Here is a 15,770-nt window from a genome sequence, read left to right as displayed (position 1 = left end):
AAACCCTCCAGTTAAAAATGGGGAGAATTAAAAATAATCTCATGAAGAAAGATGTGAAGATAAAATATCTTATTATTGTTTCTTAAAGAGTTGCCTATGAATTAAGCATTTCTATTAAATTTAATTCCGATCAGCAGCCTCCATGAAACTCCTCAGGTTCTTGTAGAACTCAGTGGCATGACTCCCAGCCAGAGAAGTTTTTTTGGTGGTGAGGAAAAGCATTCCTGTCAGATTGTCTTAGGTGGAAATCACATCTGTTTCACTTGTAAACATATAAAAGCCTAAAAATAAAATTCGCCTGGGAAATGTCTGGAGACAGTTTTAGTCAAGAAGTTCTGTGGTGTTTGTCCGTCTGTGGTATGTTGCTCTTTTTCTCAGTGCTGTGAACAGTGTTTCTTGCCTTGAGAATTCTAAGTTTCTCTCAGTAATTTTGAGAGTTTCTCTGAATCCCTTATAATAAATATAGTGATATTTAACCCAAGGGGACTTAGGAAATGGTGATTTACCATGGGAGTAATTACTTTGTTATTTCACAACTTTCAAGTTAAAAGAGTGCTGTATTTGTGGAAAAAATGCCCAACCAAAAAAAAAATTTAATTATTCAAGATAATGGCCAAATGCTTAAAAATGTCTTAACCACAAAATTATGTTCCAAAATAAACTGTATTTTTAATTTTAGAAGTTTCACAAGGGAAACCAACAGACATGCTTTATCAGGTTAGCATTCATCCTGGTGAGGAACCAGAGAACACCTACTCTAGTTCTGTGTGTATCTAAGGTTGAACAAATGTCATTAATATTAAACCTAAGTTTGTGGTACCTGCTTTACTCAACAATTTGATATTGTTGGGCATTTTATATAAGTTACTAATAGTGCCTTTTGTAAATTAGGTTTCATTTGCCTTGAAATTCCTAAAGTATGAATTCGTAGTAGCTTGTTTAAAAAGTATAATTTGGAGCCATGATGTATTAGATATTAGCGATTCAGTTTTTCCTGTTAACTTGTTAACATCCCATTGTTAATTTAAGATACTTCTCCTTATGTTCTGCCATAGTTGGGATTCTTTATAAAACTGCCAGTTCTTGTTAGTCAGGTTTAAAGATTTAGTTCTTGTCAAGGCTGGATTTTCTTCCCCGCAATTAAAAAAAAAAATTTGGATGTTGTTCACATGGTTTCAACTCTGAGGTCTATAGTCCATATAGAAACCTCTAAATCTTTTTGCTCTGTTAAAATAGAACTAGATATATTTGACATACACATGTGGAAGTATGTATTTGGCAAAGTATAGGAAACAAAAATTATAATGTACATATTTCTTATAAAGAAAATAAAAATCCAGGTAAAATTTAGTGTTTCCCCATTAACTTATTCTAACTTTGGTGTTATCCTCTGACTTGCATCAGAATGCCTCCTCTTAATGTCACAGATACTGCTTATCATTAAAATCTCATTTGGCATTTGTTCTTCCATTAAAGCCCCTTAAGACCAGTTTATCTTTTAGCAACCTGGTCTTTTGCCTCCACTGGAACTCCATGAGAAAGTGTTAAATTGCTTTTCTTGAGCCTTTGACTATCTTATGCAGCCTTCAGTCCTCTAAGTTTCCACTGAAAGCATGCTATTATATCAGAAATAACAGGAGAGAAACAGGAGAGTATCCTCAGGGTGAATGCATGGAACGTCAGGTTCTGGAAAGAGGAGAGTACTCTGTGGTCAGTTCCTGATGGGGAACTGCTGGCAGGCCAAACACTGGACTTCATGTACCCCACCACCGCCACACACACATACACACACACACACACACACACACACTGAGCAATGTGCAGTATTCTGAAGCCTTTCACATTCACTTCTGTGGGGCTTAGATTGTTTCTAATGAATAGAACTTTTGTTTTAATATGTATTTTTAAGAACAGCCTTTAGTTTTTAGATTACTTTAGGTTAACAGGAAAATTGAGCAGAAAGTTGAGTTGCTGTATCTCCTTCTCCCCCCTGCCCCCACCTCCATGAGACATGCACACACAGCTTCCCTCACTGGCTTCATTTCCACCAGAATGGGTTATTTGTTACAGCGGACACACCATTATTGCCCAGAGTCCATGGTTTACATTAGGGGCCACTCATGGTGTTGTACCTTCTATTAAGCCTTTTTTAAATTATAAAAGTAATATATGGTCATTGCAAAATAATATAAACAGAAAATTATAAATGAGAAAGTAAAAATCACGGGTCAACACCATGGTGTGCATTCTGTTAACTCTGCCTCTTTGCCTCTTGTTTTTCTTCTGTCTCTCTCACACAGGTACCTATACAAACACCATATCTAGACATTTCATACACAGTTAAGATCAAACCGTATATGTATGCAGTTTGTAACATGCTTTTGTATCTTAATATGTTATAGATGTGTACATGTCAAATGTATATCCCTCATCAAATGCTTATCCACGTCATTATTTCTTATAGCTACCTAGAATTCCATTGTATCCTTCCACTGTTAAACCAGTGGACATTTAAGTAGTTTTAATCTTTGCATGATATTAATAATTCTTTGGGAGAGAAGGATTGGGAGTTTGGGATTCGCAGATGCTAGTATAGGATCAGAGAACAAGGTATACTTACTGTATGGGAGAGGGCACTATATTCAATATAATGAAAAAGAATATACTTATGTGTATAACTGAATCAGTTTGCTGTACCAGCAGAAATGAACACAGCACTGTAAGTCATCTCTACTTCCATAATATTCAAAAAGAAACCCAAATTCTTCCAAGTATGAATCTAACTGTATATACATATTTGCTCACTTGTCTGGTTATCTTCTTAAGATAAATTCCTAGAAGTATAATTGTTGAGTCAAAAGTTATGTACATTTTAAGTTTCGGTAAATTTTCCTAACACCTCAAAAGGGATTGCACTAATTTATATAGCCACCAGGGGTGAATATTCCTTTTTAGCTTTTTAAAACCAGTGTTGTTGATGTTTTTTGATAGTTTTTTCCCCTCTTTCTTATTGATGAAAACTGATAGTCCACTGCTTTGATTTGAATGTTACTATTCAGGCAACAAATTTTGAGTCCAGATAGTAGAGAGAAGAAATAGAACTGCATTTCAATTAAAATTGATAGAGAATTTATTTCTGTATGATGAGACTTTAAATATTGAATAGTTTTTTTTTCAGAAGTGAAAACAAACTTTTTATCATTCAGCACTGTTATGATCAGATACTAACAAGCAGATTTCATAATTTTTGCTATCTCAGTTCTTCTAATTTCAAAGTATTTCTAATTTAAAAATGGACAAAACTATAAAAGAGAATAGAGAAGTCACCCAGCTGATTCTGTAGACCCTTTTGTCAGAAAGTACCACTCAGGTCTTACTGCTCCTTTCCAACTCCTACACCATGCAGAATGTCCTAAGAAAAGACCTAGCTCATGGGGGAAATCCAACCTGCCATCTGTTTTTGCAGTCTAAGAGCTGAGAATGGTTTTTACGTTTTCAAGTGGTTTAAACAAAGATCAAGTGTTTTTTGACACATGAAAAGTATATGAAATTCAAACTTCAGTTCATTAATAAAGTTTTGTTGGAGCACAGCAATGTTCATTTATTTACATATTGTCTGTGGCTGCTTTTGCCCTGTAGTGGCCAAGTTGAGCAGTTGTGACTGAGACCGTATGGCTTGTAAAACCGAAAATACTTCCTAGCCCTTTGCAGAAAGTCTGCTGAGCCCTTGTCTATGTGTGTAAGAGAGAGGGAGTGAACGTGGTGATGTCTGGGGTCTTAGGTTTACTGTGAAGCAGTGTGATTAATAGAAGGGCAAAGATTTTGAACCTGTTACTTAAAAGTGGGCTAGCCATAGAGTTCTTTGTCACAGAAACTGCTGTACCAGTCTTATTCTTCTCTTAGTACCTTCAGGAGGGTGGGGATGTTGAAGTACAGAGAATTAAGCCATTTTTCTGAATAAGTGAACTTGTTACTAGATTGACAGCGTGTTAATGGTGCAAGGAGAAAATTGAGAGTTTATTTACTTATTTAACCCCTCTTTGTTAAGCTTACCATGTGACAGGCACTGTCCTCAGTTCTGGAGCACTGAGCTTGGCATATAATACTTGTGGTATTATATAGACGGATGACAATACCATGGGGATTTTTGTTTGTGAAATAAAGAATACCAGAAACACCCTAAATCTTCCCACAGATGACAGATCTGAAAGCAGGTGGCCTGCCTGGGGTTCTGAAACTGTCAGTCAGGATGCCCAGGTTTCATGGTTGCCTGTTCGGTGATCTTCCCACTAGCAGAGTCTACCTAGAGAGTCTTAGTCTTTGGCATGTTGTGGACCCCTTCGAAAATCTCCCCAGCAAATATACAAATGTACATAAACACAGAACATTTTGCGTACGATTTCTAGGGTTATATGAAATTTTTAAATGGCTCAGTGGTAAAGAATCTGCCTGCAATGCAGGACACATGGGTTCGATCCCTGGGTCGGGAAGATCCCCTGGAGAAGGAAATGGCACCCCATTCCAGTACTCTTGCCTGGAAAATCCCATGGACGGAGAAGCCTGGTAGGCTACAGTCCATAGGGTTGCAAAGAGTCGGACACAACTGTGCAACTTCACATTCAACTTTCACTTTCTTCACTTTGTAAACAGAGACTATTTACAGAGGAAAAACTATTGATTATATGGAAGTATCTCTCCTTAGGATCAAGTCAGCTAAGTATTTCTCGGTCTTTATAAGGATGTGGAAATAGATTTGTTATGTGACATTGTTGATTTAGAGCTGGGGTGTGAGTTGGACCTGCCTTGGCACTGTCTTTACCTGAAAGGACAGGAGTCTCACTCTCCTGTCTTTGCCCACCCTCACTTCATGGTGTGGTGGTACATGTGCAGTCTCGTAACTTGCACATATATCGAGCGTAATTCTGTCACATTTTAGAGATAAGTTCTGTGTATCAGTCGCTGAAGTTAACTTTGGTTGGAAACCAGTTGGGATTCCAACTAAGGTAGAAATTGCATGAAAACATTTTCATCCCAGTTCCAATTACAAGTGAGACTCAGTGAACATGAGAAGGAAGATGTATGTGTGATGATGATGACAGTGATGGGAAGAGGATGGGAGTGTGAGCCTGGCATTCAGCAGAGCGTGGCTGCCTTCCTAGCCTGCTCTCCCCACCCTCTTCCCTTTTTACTTAGAGATTACACTAAATTAGTGGAGGGAAGGTAGAAAATTCAGATAAGCAGAAGAGGGAAAATGAAAATTATGAAGAATCCCATTTTCCGAGGAAACCATTAATAACATATTCATGCATTTAGATTTCAGATCATTTTTCTCTTCATGTATTCATATGTTTAAGCCATATTTTTTATAAATGGCTTTATTCAATCATCAGTGTATTATGACTGTCTTTTCTACTGATTATATTTCTACATCTTCTGGTCATCTTTTTCTCCTAATTATAGAGATAATATGTGTTTACTACTGAGAAAATTCTTAAGAAATACAAAGATTACAGAAAGTAAAAGTTTCCATATCAGTCATTCATTCATACAACAGTATTTTTTAAGTTCTCTCTAGTATTCCACTATATTCCAATATTACCATACTGAGCTAATCTGTGGTGTTCTCCATTTCACAATGAGTCTATGGTAAACCACACTGCTGTGGACATCTTTGTACCTACATCTTGGTGTGATTGCCTAATATCTCATGAGAATAAATTCCTAAAAGTGTATATGCTGATTAAAGTATGTGCATTTTAAAGTTCTTTAGTCAGTATTGCTTAGTTTGATCCAAAAAAAGATACCAATTTATTCTCTGATCAGCATTTTGGGAGAATTTCTGCTTTCTAATTCTGTGGGTTTTTTTTTTTTCTCCTTAAAAAACAATTTTTAACCATTTTGCGAGTTTAAAAAATTACTTATTTTTGATTATTAGGTAAATTTACTTTTTTTCCTTGAGATTTTGGCCATGTGTATTTCTTTGTGAATTACTAGTTCGCAAATTAAAAAAAATTGAAGTGTTCATCTTTTCTATAAAATTGAGCATTTTAGTTTAAGTGTGACTTAGTAGATTCCTTAGTCTTTTTTGTAACAAAATGAGCTCTACATAAAAACTTTACTCAAGTGGAACACCTTGCTCTTTGCAAGGGTCATTATTGACCTGCGAGCCAGGAAATTGTGGCACAGTCTTATTGTTATCCTCCAGGTGGTAGGTAGACGCTTGTTACTTCTCTCCAGCTGCCTTGGACTGTGTGGGATTTTCCAGCACCATCTCTGCAGTGTTGTAGCTGTGTCAGTATGTGCGTGGGAGTGTGTGGGGACTCTGCTGTCTCCTATGATAAATCAAAACAAGACTTTTCATCCCTAAGTTATTAAAAAGTAGGTAACATGTATGGACTGACACTCTTTAAAGACCAACTAAATATTCCCATTTTTGTTATTTTATCATACTGGCAAACTTGGCAAAAGTATCTCATAAGCATTTTAAAGCACTTTAAATTATTTTGGTGTGTGAAGTTTAAATTTTGTGTTGTGATTCTGTCTCTTCCACACATACCACTTGGGGCTGCACTTTCTCTTTGTTTTCAAGGGTGAAGAGTGTGTGTGTGGCTGCTTGTGTGTGCGTGAGCCGAGAGTGAGTGTGACAGTGAGTTTGAAAAGGAGTCAAATGTGACCTGTAGCCTCTTTTTCAGGTGGTGCAGAGAGGTTAAAGTAAACAACCAGCTGCTGAATAAACTCACTGTGGGTTCTTACAGGATAGTGAAAATACTCTCCTTGACATTTTGTGGGGAGTAAATAAAGTAACTGCAAAGCACTTTCTAGCATGATCCTTGTCGTGTAGGTGCTCATTAAATGACAATTACACATTTGTATATGATAATATCATTTCATTAATCTCATAGTTATTTGTTGAGAGCCTACTCTCTGCCAGGCACTGGGCAAAGTCTTAGAGGTACTACAGGGAATGCAAAGACTCAAATGTTTTCTCATGAAGCTAATACTCTGGTGTGGGGAAATAGTTACTAAGTAGGAAAATAGGAGCATAAGTACCATGAAGAAAAATAAATCAGGAGATGACTAGATAACTGGGGGTGCTGATGGGAAGAGAAGGCTTCATAGTTTTAGCTGGGATGGTCAAGGAAGGCACTGATAAACAGAGGTCAAGCAGCACTGGGATTAAGGCCATCTTTAGTACTCACCAAGTGAGTGACTTTGGGAAAGTTATATAATCTTTGATCCTTAATTGCCACATGTGGCAAAAAGGGGTAATAACCTGATGCATAAGGTTGAATGAGATAATATGGAAAGCATGCAGCATTATGCCAGATGTGTAACCCCTAGCAGGAAGAAAGTGTTGTTCATGGCCAGTAAGGTGGTCGTCGCCCTGGCAGTCCTGGGCTGGGAGACAGGCATGCCCAGAAGAGCCAAGAGTTGGGGCTTTGTTCCTGAAGGAAAGAAACCTGCAGTAAACAAACAGTGTTTAATGTGAAAAGAAGACATGAGCGGTGAGGGTCTTGACTGTAGGAAAGAAATGGAAGCATCAAGATTCTCTCCTTTCTTCCGAAGGAGAAAGTAGAAGACTCATTTCTTTTGCTTTGTTTTTGACAGACTGTCACCAATTGATTCTATTTCAGTGCCTAATCAAGTGTTTTACAGTCTAAATTTGGGAAAGTAGAACCTAGATGTATGTATGTCTGTATCTACAAAGTAAGAAACAGCTGCTCAATAGACTCTCTTTAAATGAAGGAATGAGAGCCAGAGGCTTCTAGGAGGAGCAGTTGATGGACAGTGGATGATCAGGGACGGCTTCTGTCTTGCAAGGGTGGAGTTGATCTGACTCCTCAAAAACAGGTCGGGATTTTGGTCTTGTTTCAGAAGGAAACTGGTATTTCCCAGAATACAGATTGTCTAGGGAGAGAAGTATTTAAGGTCAACAGAGTCTGCAGAAGAAGCATCATGCCCTGTCACCCACATCAGGTTCACACTGCATGCTTCCTTACTGAAATTTCTGTCAGCACTGCAGCAAAGGCACCTGCAGAGCTGTGGACCCCAGCAGGACTGGGCCCCACTCTCGAATTGCTGAACAGCCCAGGAGGCTCAGGGCATTTGGGTGCTGAGGAGCACTGCTGCAGGCTCACACTTGCTCTGTTACATGGAGAGGAGAGCTATCATTAGGCTTCATGTTCATGTTTGTGAAGGATTTGGAGACCATCAAGCACATTTATTATATAGCACATAAAGTTTAGGAGAAAAAAATTACATCCAAATAGAAAAATAACTAATGAGGATTATATAATTTGGGACCTCAGTCTTCATTTTTATTTTCCTTTTTTATGCTGATTATTCTGTTGATGTGAAATGCTTTATGGAGTACTTCCATATAATGAACAGGAATTGTCTTAGAAGTTGAAAATGGAAACATTTAAAAGATACCCCTATTTTAACAGCTGTCCTTTTCCCCCATCCAAGGTCTATTACCCAAATTTGGGATGGATGTGCATTGATGCCACCGATCCAGAGAAGGGGAACTGGCTGCGCTATGTGAATTGGGCTTGCTCAGGAGAAGAGCAAAATTTATTTCCACTGGAAATCAACAGGGCCATTTACTATAAAACTTTAAAGGTAAGAGTGTTAGAATTAGTCTGCTGTTAGATACTCTACATGCATTTCTTCAAATGCTGTCCTTAGTCATGGCTATCAGTAACGACTTTGCAGACCTTGAAAGGGTTATATTTGAAAGGGATTCACCACCCTGAAAGGTCTGTGTTTTAATTATACAGTTGCCACTGCTTATGTGAGGAAGGGCACTAAAGCATGAAGATTGTGTTAAGTAATTATACACGGCATCTTTATTGATACTGATGAGTTAAGCATGTGGCAGATACTTCTCTCCTCTTAAGACACAAGTGCACTGGGAGCTGTCTGACGGGCCAGTTTATCTAACTGTACGAAACTCAGCAGCTCCGGCGGTTCTGTTAAAGAAAACACATTCTTAGTCTTCAGTCTAGTGTAGCTTTGGATTAGCTTTTCTTTTGCCTAAATCTTTGTAATATAAGTGTATTTATTAATTATTTTTGGCTGTGCTGGGTCTTTGTCGCTGCTCAAGCTTCTCTTTCGTCACAGTGAGCGGGGGCTACTCTCTAGTTGCAGTGTAGGCTTTTCACTGTGTGGCTTCTCTTGCTGCAGAGCATGGGCTGTAGCACGTGCAGACTTCTGTAGTTGCAGCACGTGGGCTCAGGAGTTGTGGCTCCTGGGTTCTGGAGCACAGGCTTAATGGTTGTGGCACGCGGGCTTAGTTGGTCCATGGCATGTGGGATCTTCCCAGATCAGGGACTGAACCTGTGTCTCCTGCTTTGGCAAGCAGATTCTTTACCACTGAGCCACCAGGGAAGCCCCGTCGTTTCCCTGAATTTTATTCAGAATGAAAATTACACAGAACATGTTTCTTACTTCTGGTAAAGTTTTATTTGGAGACATTAATAGTGGAGATGAAAAAAAGAGGAAAATAATTTTTTAGAGTTTGTGGTGAGGTCAGAGGTCACTGAGTACATTGAGGAAAGTTAGAATTTGGAAGGGTTGTTATCTCTGCAACAAGCAAGCCCACATCTGTCTCCCTCATTTCCATGTTCTCCTGGAAGGCAAATCTGCACTCATCGTACAGGGAAATGTTCCCAAAGGCCGAGTCTTGAAGCTATAAAGAGAGAGGATTGTTGCTCTTTGCATTCTGGATTAGATATGTTTACTAAAATTGCTGCAAGGCAAGTTTTTCTTTATTCACTTACTTTCATTAAAAATGACATAGATTGTAGGCCAGTCCTTGAAAAAAATTAATCTCCATGGAGCTGAAAACTCTTTTATGAGCAAGCATTTAAGATGATGATCATCTTCGCAGCATGCTGAGTTTTGACTGTATCTCGCACTAGAACTTGGCAAGTTATCTTAGAGCTGTTTAGTTTTCCTTTGCTTTCCTTTGTATTTTTCCCTGTTGGCTTTAGCCAACAGGGTTGTCCTTTTTCTCATCTAAACCCACATTCTTACTTCTAGTTCCTGCAGGAAATACTTCTTTGTAGTATTTTCTTATTTAAAACTTCTGTAACCTTCTTTCCCATTTTCTTTCTGCTGGATGATTTTTCTGGCATGATTTCCTAGTAGGCATTACTGTACAGTTTTGTTACACTGGAGTCTGAGATTGGATTCACACTTTGATTCAAGAATTCATTCTGTTTCTCAAATTTATTTAAAGTGGAAGTTACATCTGATTACATCAGTGAGGAGAATCCTGGTGGAGAGGAAATACCAATGAAGGGTGCATATGAGACAGTCAAGGGAGTGGAAATGAGGTTCCAGGGCAGAGGAAGGCCAGGGAGACGTTGGGACACTTGGCAATGCTTTCATCAGACTTGAAGTTGAGGTGTGTTCATCTCTGATGGCAAAGCCAAGAACCTTTCAGAAGCAAGAGAGAATAGTGTTTGGGAGTGAACTCTGGAGCCAGACTCCTGGATTAAATCCTCACTTGCTCTGTGACCCAAGGCAAGTCACTGTAATTTTACCAGATGTGAAACCTTAGGCAAGTCACTTTCTGTGCCTCAGTTTCCTTGTTTGTACGTTATAGATAATTATATATTGACCTCAGAGGGTTATCAAGAGGATTGCATAGATGATTGTGGGTAGAGTTCTAGCACGTGATAAGTACTAAATAAATGGCAGCTGTTAGTTTTGGCAAGGCACAATAGTGTCATGAGTAGGAGTAGGGACTGGAGCAGACTGCCTTGTGAGCAGATTTTGCCTTCGAGAGAAGCACAGGGAAGAAGACAGGGAAGCATGAGAAGTTACACCTTTTGTCTTAATTTTCTCATCTGTAAAAATGGAGGTAATAGTAAAATTAATAATGTTGTTATTGTTTAGTTACTAAGTCATGTCTGACTCTTTTTTGACCCTATGGACTGTAGCTCATCAGGCTCCTCTGTCCATGAGATTTTCCAGACAAGAATACTGGAGTGGGTTTCTATTTCTTTCTCCTGGGGATCTTCCTGATCCAGGGATCGAACCCAGGTCTCCTGCATTGCAGGTGAATTCTTTACCATCTGAGCTACCGGGGAAGCTGAACATTAATAATACAGTCATGAAAATTAAAGCCAACATGTGCAAGATTCTGTGAAGAGTTCCTTGTCTAACCTAAGTACTCAAAGTGCTACTAACTACCTGTACTGTCATTTTTACCTTTCTTTGTTGGAAGTCAGGGAGCTCTAATCTTTGTAGGCCTCCTCCATTCCTGACCTTTGATTTTGCTCAAGTATGCATCAGGCATTTTAGATTCTTTTACTAGTGATTATATTCTGCGAGATTAAGCTTTTTATGGGTTCAGTTCAGTTCAATCGCTCAGTCGTGTCCGACTCTTTGCGACCCCACGAATCGCAGCATGCCAGGCCTCCCTGTCCATCACCAACTCCCGGAGTTCACTCAAACTCACATCCATCGAGTTGGTGATGCCATCCAGCCATCTCATCCTCTGTCGTCCCCTTCTCCTCCTGCCCCCAATCCCTCCCAGCATCAGACTCTTTTCCAGTGAGTCAACTCTTCGCATGAGGTGGCCAAAGTACTGGAGTTTCAGCTTCAGCATCAGTCCTTCCAATGAACACCCAGGACTGATCTCTTTTAGAATGGACTGGCTGGATCTCCTTGCAGTCCAAGGGACTCTCAAGAGTCTTCTCCAACACCACAGTTCAAAAGCATCAATTCTTCGGCGCTCAGCTTTCTTTCTTCACAGTCCAACTCTCACATCCATACATGACCACTGGAAAAACCATAGCCTTGACTAGACAGACCTTTGTTGGCAAAGTAATGTCTCTGCTTTTGAATATGCTCTTTAGGTTGGTCATAACTTTCCTTCCAAGGAGTAAGCAACTTTTAATTTCATGGCTGCAGTCACCATCTGCAGTGATTTTGGAGCCCCCCAAAATAAAGTCTGACACTGTTTCCACTGTTTCCCCATCTATTTCCCATGAAGTGATGGGACCAGGTGCTAGGATCTTAGTTTTCTGAATGTTGAGCTTTAAGCCAACTTTTTCACTCTCCTCTTTCACTTTCATCAAGAGGCTCTTTAGTTCCTCTTCACTTTCTGCCATAAGGGTGGTGTCATCTGCATATCTGAGGCTATTGATATTTCTCCCGGCAATCTTAATTCCAGCTTGTGCTTCATCCAGCCCAGCGTTTCTCATGATGTACTTTGCATATAAGTTAAATAAGCAGGGTGACAGTATACAGCCTTGACGTACTCCTTTTCCTATTTGGAACCAGTCTGTTGTTCCATGTCCAGTTCTAACTGTTGCTTCCTGACCTGCATACAGATTTCTCAAGAGGCAGGTCAGGTGGTCTGATATTCCCATCTCTTTCAGAATTTTCCACAGTTTATTGTGATCCACACAGTCAAAGGCTTTGGCATAGTCAATAAAGCAGAAATAGATGTTTTTCTGGCACTCGATGATCCAGCAGATGTTGGCAATTTGATCTCTGGTTCCTCTGCCTTTTCTAAAACCAGCTTGGGTTAGGTTTTGTAAATAACTTACATGTGATGATATTCTTCTGGGCTCTGTATCACCTTCTCAGCTATCAATTGGATAGTTGAGAAATCTCAACACTGGTTTTGTTTGTAATATGATTAAAAACTGTTTTAAATTCCTGAGGATTGTTAGCCTGCTCTCCATTCATTTCACCTGTTCATCAGTTCTTCATTGTTGTTGTTCAGTCTCTTAAGTTGTGTCCCGCCTCTGCATTCCCATGGCCTTCGGCATGCCAGGCTTCCCCGTCCTTTACTATCTCCCGGAGTTTGCTCAAACTCATGTCCATTGAATCGGTGATGCCATCCAACCATCTTGTCCTGTCGCCTCCTTCTCTTCTTGCCCTCAGTCTTTTCCAGCATCAGGGTCTTTTCCAATGAGTCAGCTCTTCTTATCAGGTGGCCAAAGTATTGAAACTTCAGCTTTAGCATCAGTCCTTCTAATGCATATTCAGAGTTGATTTCCTTTAGGATTGACTGGTTTGATCTCCTTGCTATCCAAGGGACTCTCAAGAGTCTTCTCTAGCAGCACAGTTTGAAAGCATCAGTTCTTTGTTGCTCAGCCTTCTTTATGGTCCAACTCTCACATCTGTACATGACTGCTGGAAAAACCATAGCCTTTGCTATATGGACCTTTGTTGGAAAAGTGATGTCTCTGCTTCTTAATATGCTGTGTAGGTTTGTCATAGCTTTTCTTCTGAGGAGCAAGAGTTTTAATTTCATGGCTGCAGTCATTGTCCACAGTGACCTTGGAGTCCAAGAAAATAAAATCTGTCACTGCTTCCACTTTTTCCCCTTCTATTTGCCATGACTTGATGAAATCCAATGCCACGATCTTCGTTTTTTGAATGTAGAGTTCCAAGCCAACTTTTTCACTCTCGACTCTTTCACCCTCATCAAGAGGCTTTAGTTCCATCTTCACTTTCTGCCATTAGGGTGGTATCATCTGCATATCTGAGATTGTTGATATTTCTCTCGGCAGTCTTGATTACAGCTTGTGAGTCATCCAGCCCAGCATTTTGCACGATGTACTCTCCATAGAAATTAAATAAACAGGGTGACAATATATAGCCTTGTTGTATTCCTTTCCCAATTTGGAACCAGTCGATTGTTCCATATCTGGTTCTAGCTGTTGCTTCTTGACCCGCATAAGGTTTCTCAGGAAACAGGTAAGGTGGTCTGGTACTCCGATTTCTTTTAGAGTTTTCTACAGTTTGTTGTGATCCACACAGTCAAAGGCTTTAACATAGTCAGTGAAGCAGTAGATGGTTTTCTGGAATCCCCTTGCTTTCTCCATGCTCCATCAAATGTTGGAATCTGATCTCTGGTTCTTCTGCTTCTTTGAAACCCAGCTTGTACATCTGGAAGTTCTTACTTCACATACTGCTGAAGCCTAGCTTAAAGGATTTTGAGCATTACCTTGCTAGCATACGAAATGAGTGGAATTGAACAGCAGTTGGAACATTGTTTGGCATTGCCCTTCTTTGTGGCCATTGCTGAATTTTCAAAATTTGCTGGCGTATTCAGTGCATCTCCTCAACAGCATCATCTTTCAGGATTTGAAATAGCTCAGCTGGAATTTCATCACCTCCACTAGCTTTGTTCATAGTAATGCTTCATAAGGCCGACTTGACTTCACACTCCAGGAAGTGACCACATCATCACAGTTATCCAGGTCATGAAGACCTTTTTGTACAGTTCTGTGTACTCTTCCCACCTCCTGTTAATCTCTTCTGCTTCTGTTAGGTCCTTGCCATTTCTGTCCTTTGTTGTGCCCTTCCTTGCATGAAAGTTCCCTTGGTATCTCCAATTTTCTTGGAAAGATCTGTAGTCTTTCCTATTCTATTGTTTGCCTCTATGTCTGCATTAATTTTGCAAATGCTGAGTGTCTGCTACACAGTAGGTATTCTTGTGTAGTAATGAACTGAACGGACAAGGTCTCTGGTGTCATGGAGCTTCCAGTTCATGGAGGAGGTGGCAGATAATAACAAGTGAACAAGTAAACAAGGTAACTTCCAAGAACAGTAAGTGCATTGAAGATAATATAATGCGATGGAGTGACCAGACGGTCAGGGAGCTGCTTTAGCTCTGGTAGGTCAGCAAAGACCAAAGGTGGGCACACTTCCTCTCTCTCTGTGCAGCCCTGAGATGGAGCCAGCCATGAGAAGGTTTCTACAGGAAGAGTGTTTCAGGAAGAGGGTTCCTGGTAGAAGCAGAGGTATTGAAGTGGGAGTAAGATAGATGGGGGGCCAGCGGTTGTTTGGTTTTTCTTTCTTTCCTTCTTTTTTATAAAAGGAATAAAAGCTAGTTTGGTTGGAGAGAGGAGAGGAATGGTGGATGAGGCTAGTGAGATAGGCCAGGATCAGATCAGGGGTGGGGCTTCTGGCTTGTATGGAAACTAATGTTAGTCTTCAGTTCTATTCACCCATTTGAGAGTTGAGTCTGTCTGACTGTTGACTTTTTAAAAAATCATGCTGCAGGATAAGATTGTAGGTGGGTAAGCATTTGTGTGTTCTCATAATTCTGGAGTATTTCTCTTAATTTGTCCTACTGTCAGGAATATTGGTGGAAATTATTGCCTGTAGCTAATTGCCCTGGTAACATTTCAAGTTTATATTTACTAATATTTAGAGAAGAGAGAGTGCTTAATTCTATAAGCACTCTTACAGAACCTGTCAGAACCCAAAGGACAAGTTTAAAGTCTTTTTGTTGTTTTTTGTTAAATATCAAAATAATTTTTAAAAAAGTTTGTTTGGACTTTTGACTTTATGTTTTAAAATGTGGGTTTATATTTCCCATGTCTTGGGACATAAATTTTCTTATAAAACCTTAAATGTGCTTAGCAATGCAGAAGAAACAAACAGTACAGTAGAGACGCAAGCAATCGTTGATTTTAAAAGGTGTGTTATTTTCCCCTTCATAAATGCCTGTTTTTTGTTTGGCTGTCTTACTAAGTTGGGAAGCATATAGCTCAATAAGGTAATGGTTGTCTCAGTTGGTACAATTTTGAAGTGTGTTCAATAGCTAACAAATCAGGTTGCTCCTAATCTAGCTGCTCACCAGCTCATTAACCATTTAGAAATTTTGTATTAGTGGTAAAGACAGATATTGGAATGTTTTGTGTTTTTAGCATCTACGAAAGAGTACCCTCCTAAGTAGAGAGTTTGTGCTGATATTTATCAACTTCTTCCCGTTGCTAGTACAGTTAGTACTG

General features: G+C 39.5%; 1 protein-coding gene across 5 annotated transcripts in view; it reads left to right on the top strand.

Annotated features, from left to right (window-relative positions):
- PRDM2 (PR/SET domain 2) overlaps nt 1-15,770 on the top strand; it is a 132,985-nt gene that overhangs the window by 38,267 nt on the left and 78,948 nt on the right. For all 5 annotated transcript variants that reach the window (XM_027565350.1, XM_027565345.1, XM_027565347.1 and 2 more), the window contains exon 5: nt 8,470-8,622. In XM_027565350.1, the coding sequence (XP_027421151.1) occupies nt 8,470-8,622 (153 nt within the window). The remainder of the gene's footprint in view (nt 1-8,469; nt 8,623-15,770) is intronic.

This window comes from Bos indicus x Bos taurus, chromosome 16, assembly GCF_003369695.1.
Source record: "Bos indicus x Bos taurus breed Angus x Brahman F1 hybrid chromosome 16, Bos_hybrid_MaternalHap_v2.0, whole genome shotgun sequence".
NCBI lineage: Eukaryota > Metazoa > Chordata > Mammalia > Artiodactyla > Bovidae > Bos > Bos indicus x Bos taurus.
This window is presented reverse-complemented; position numbering and strand designations above follow the sequence as displayed.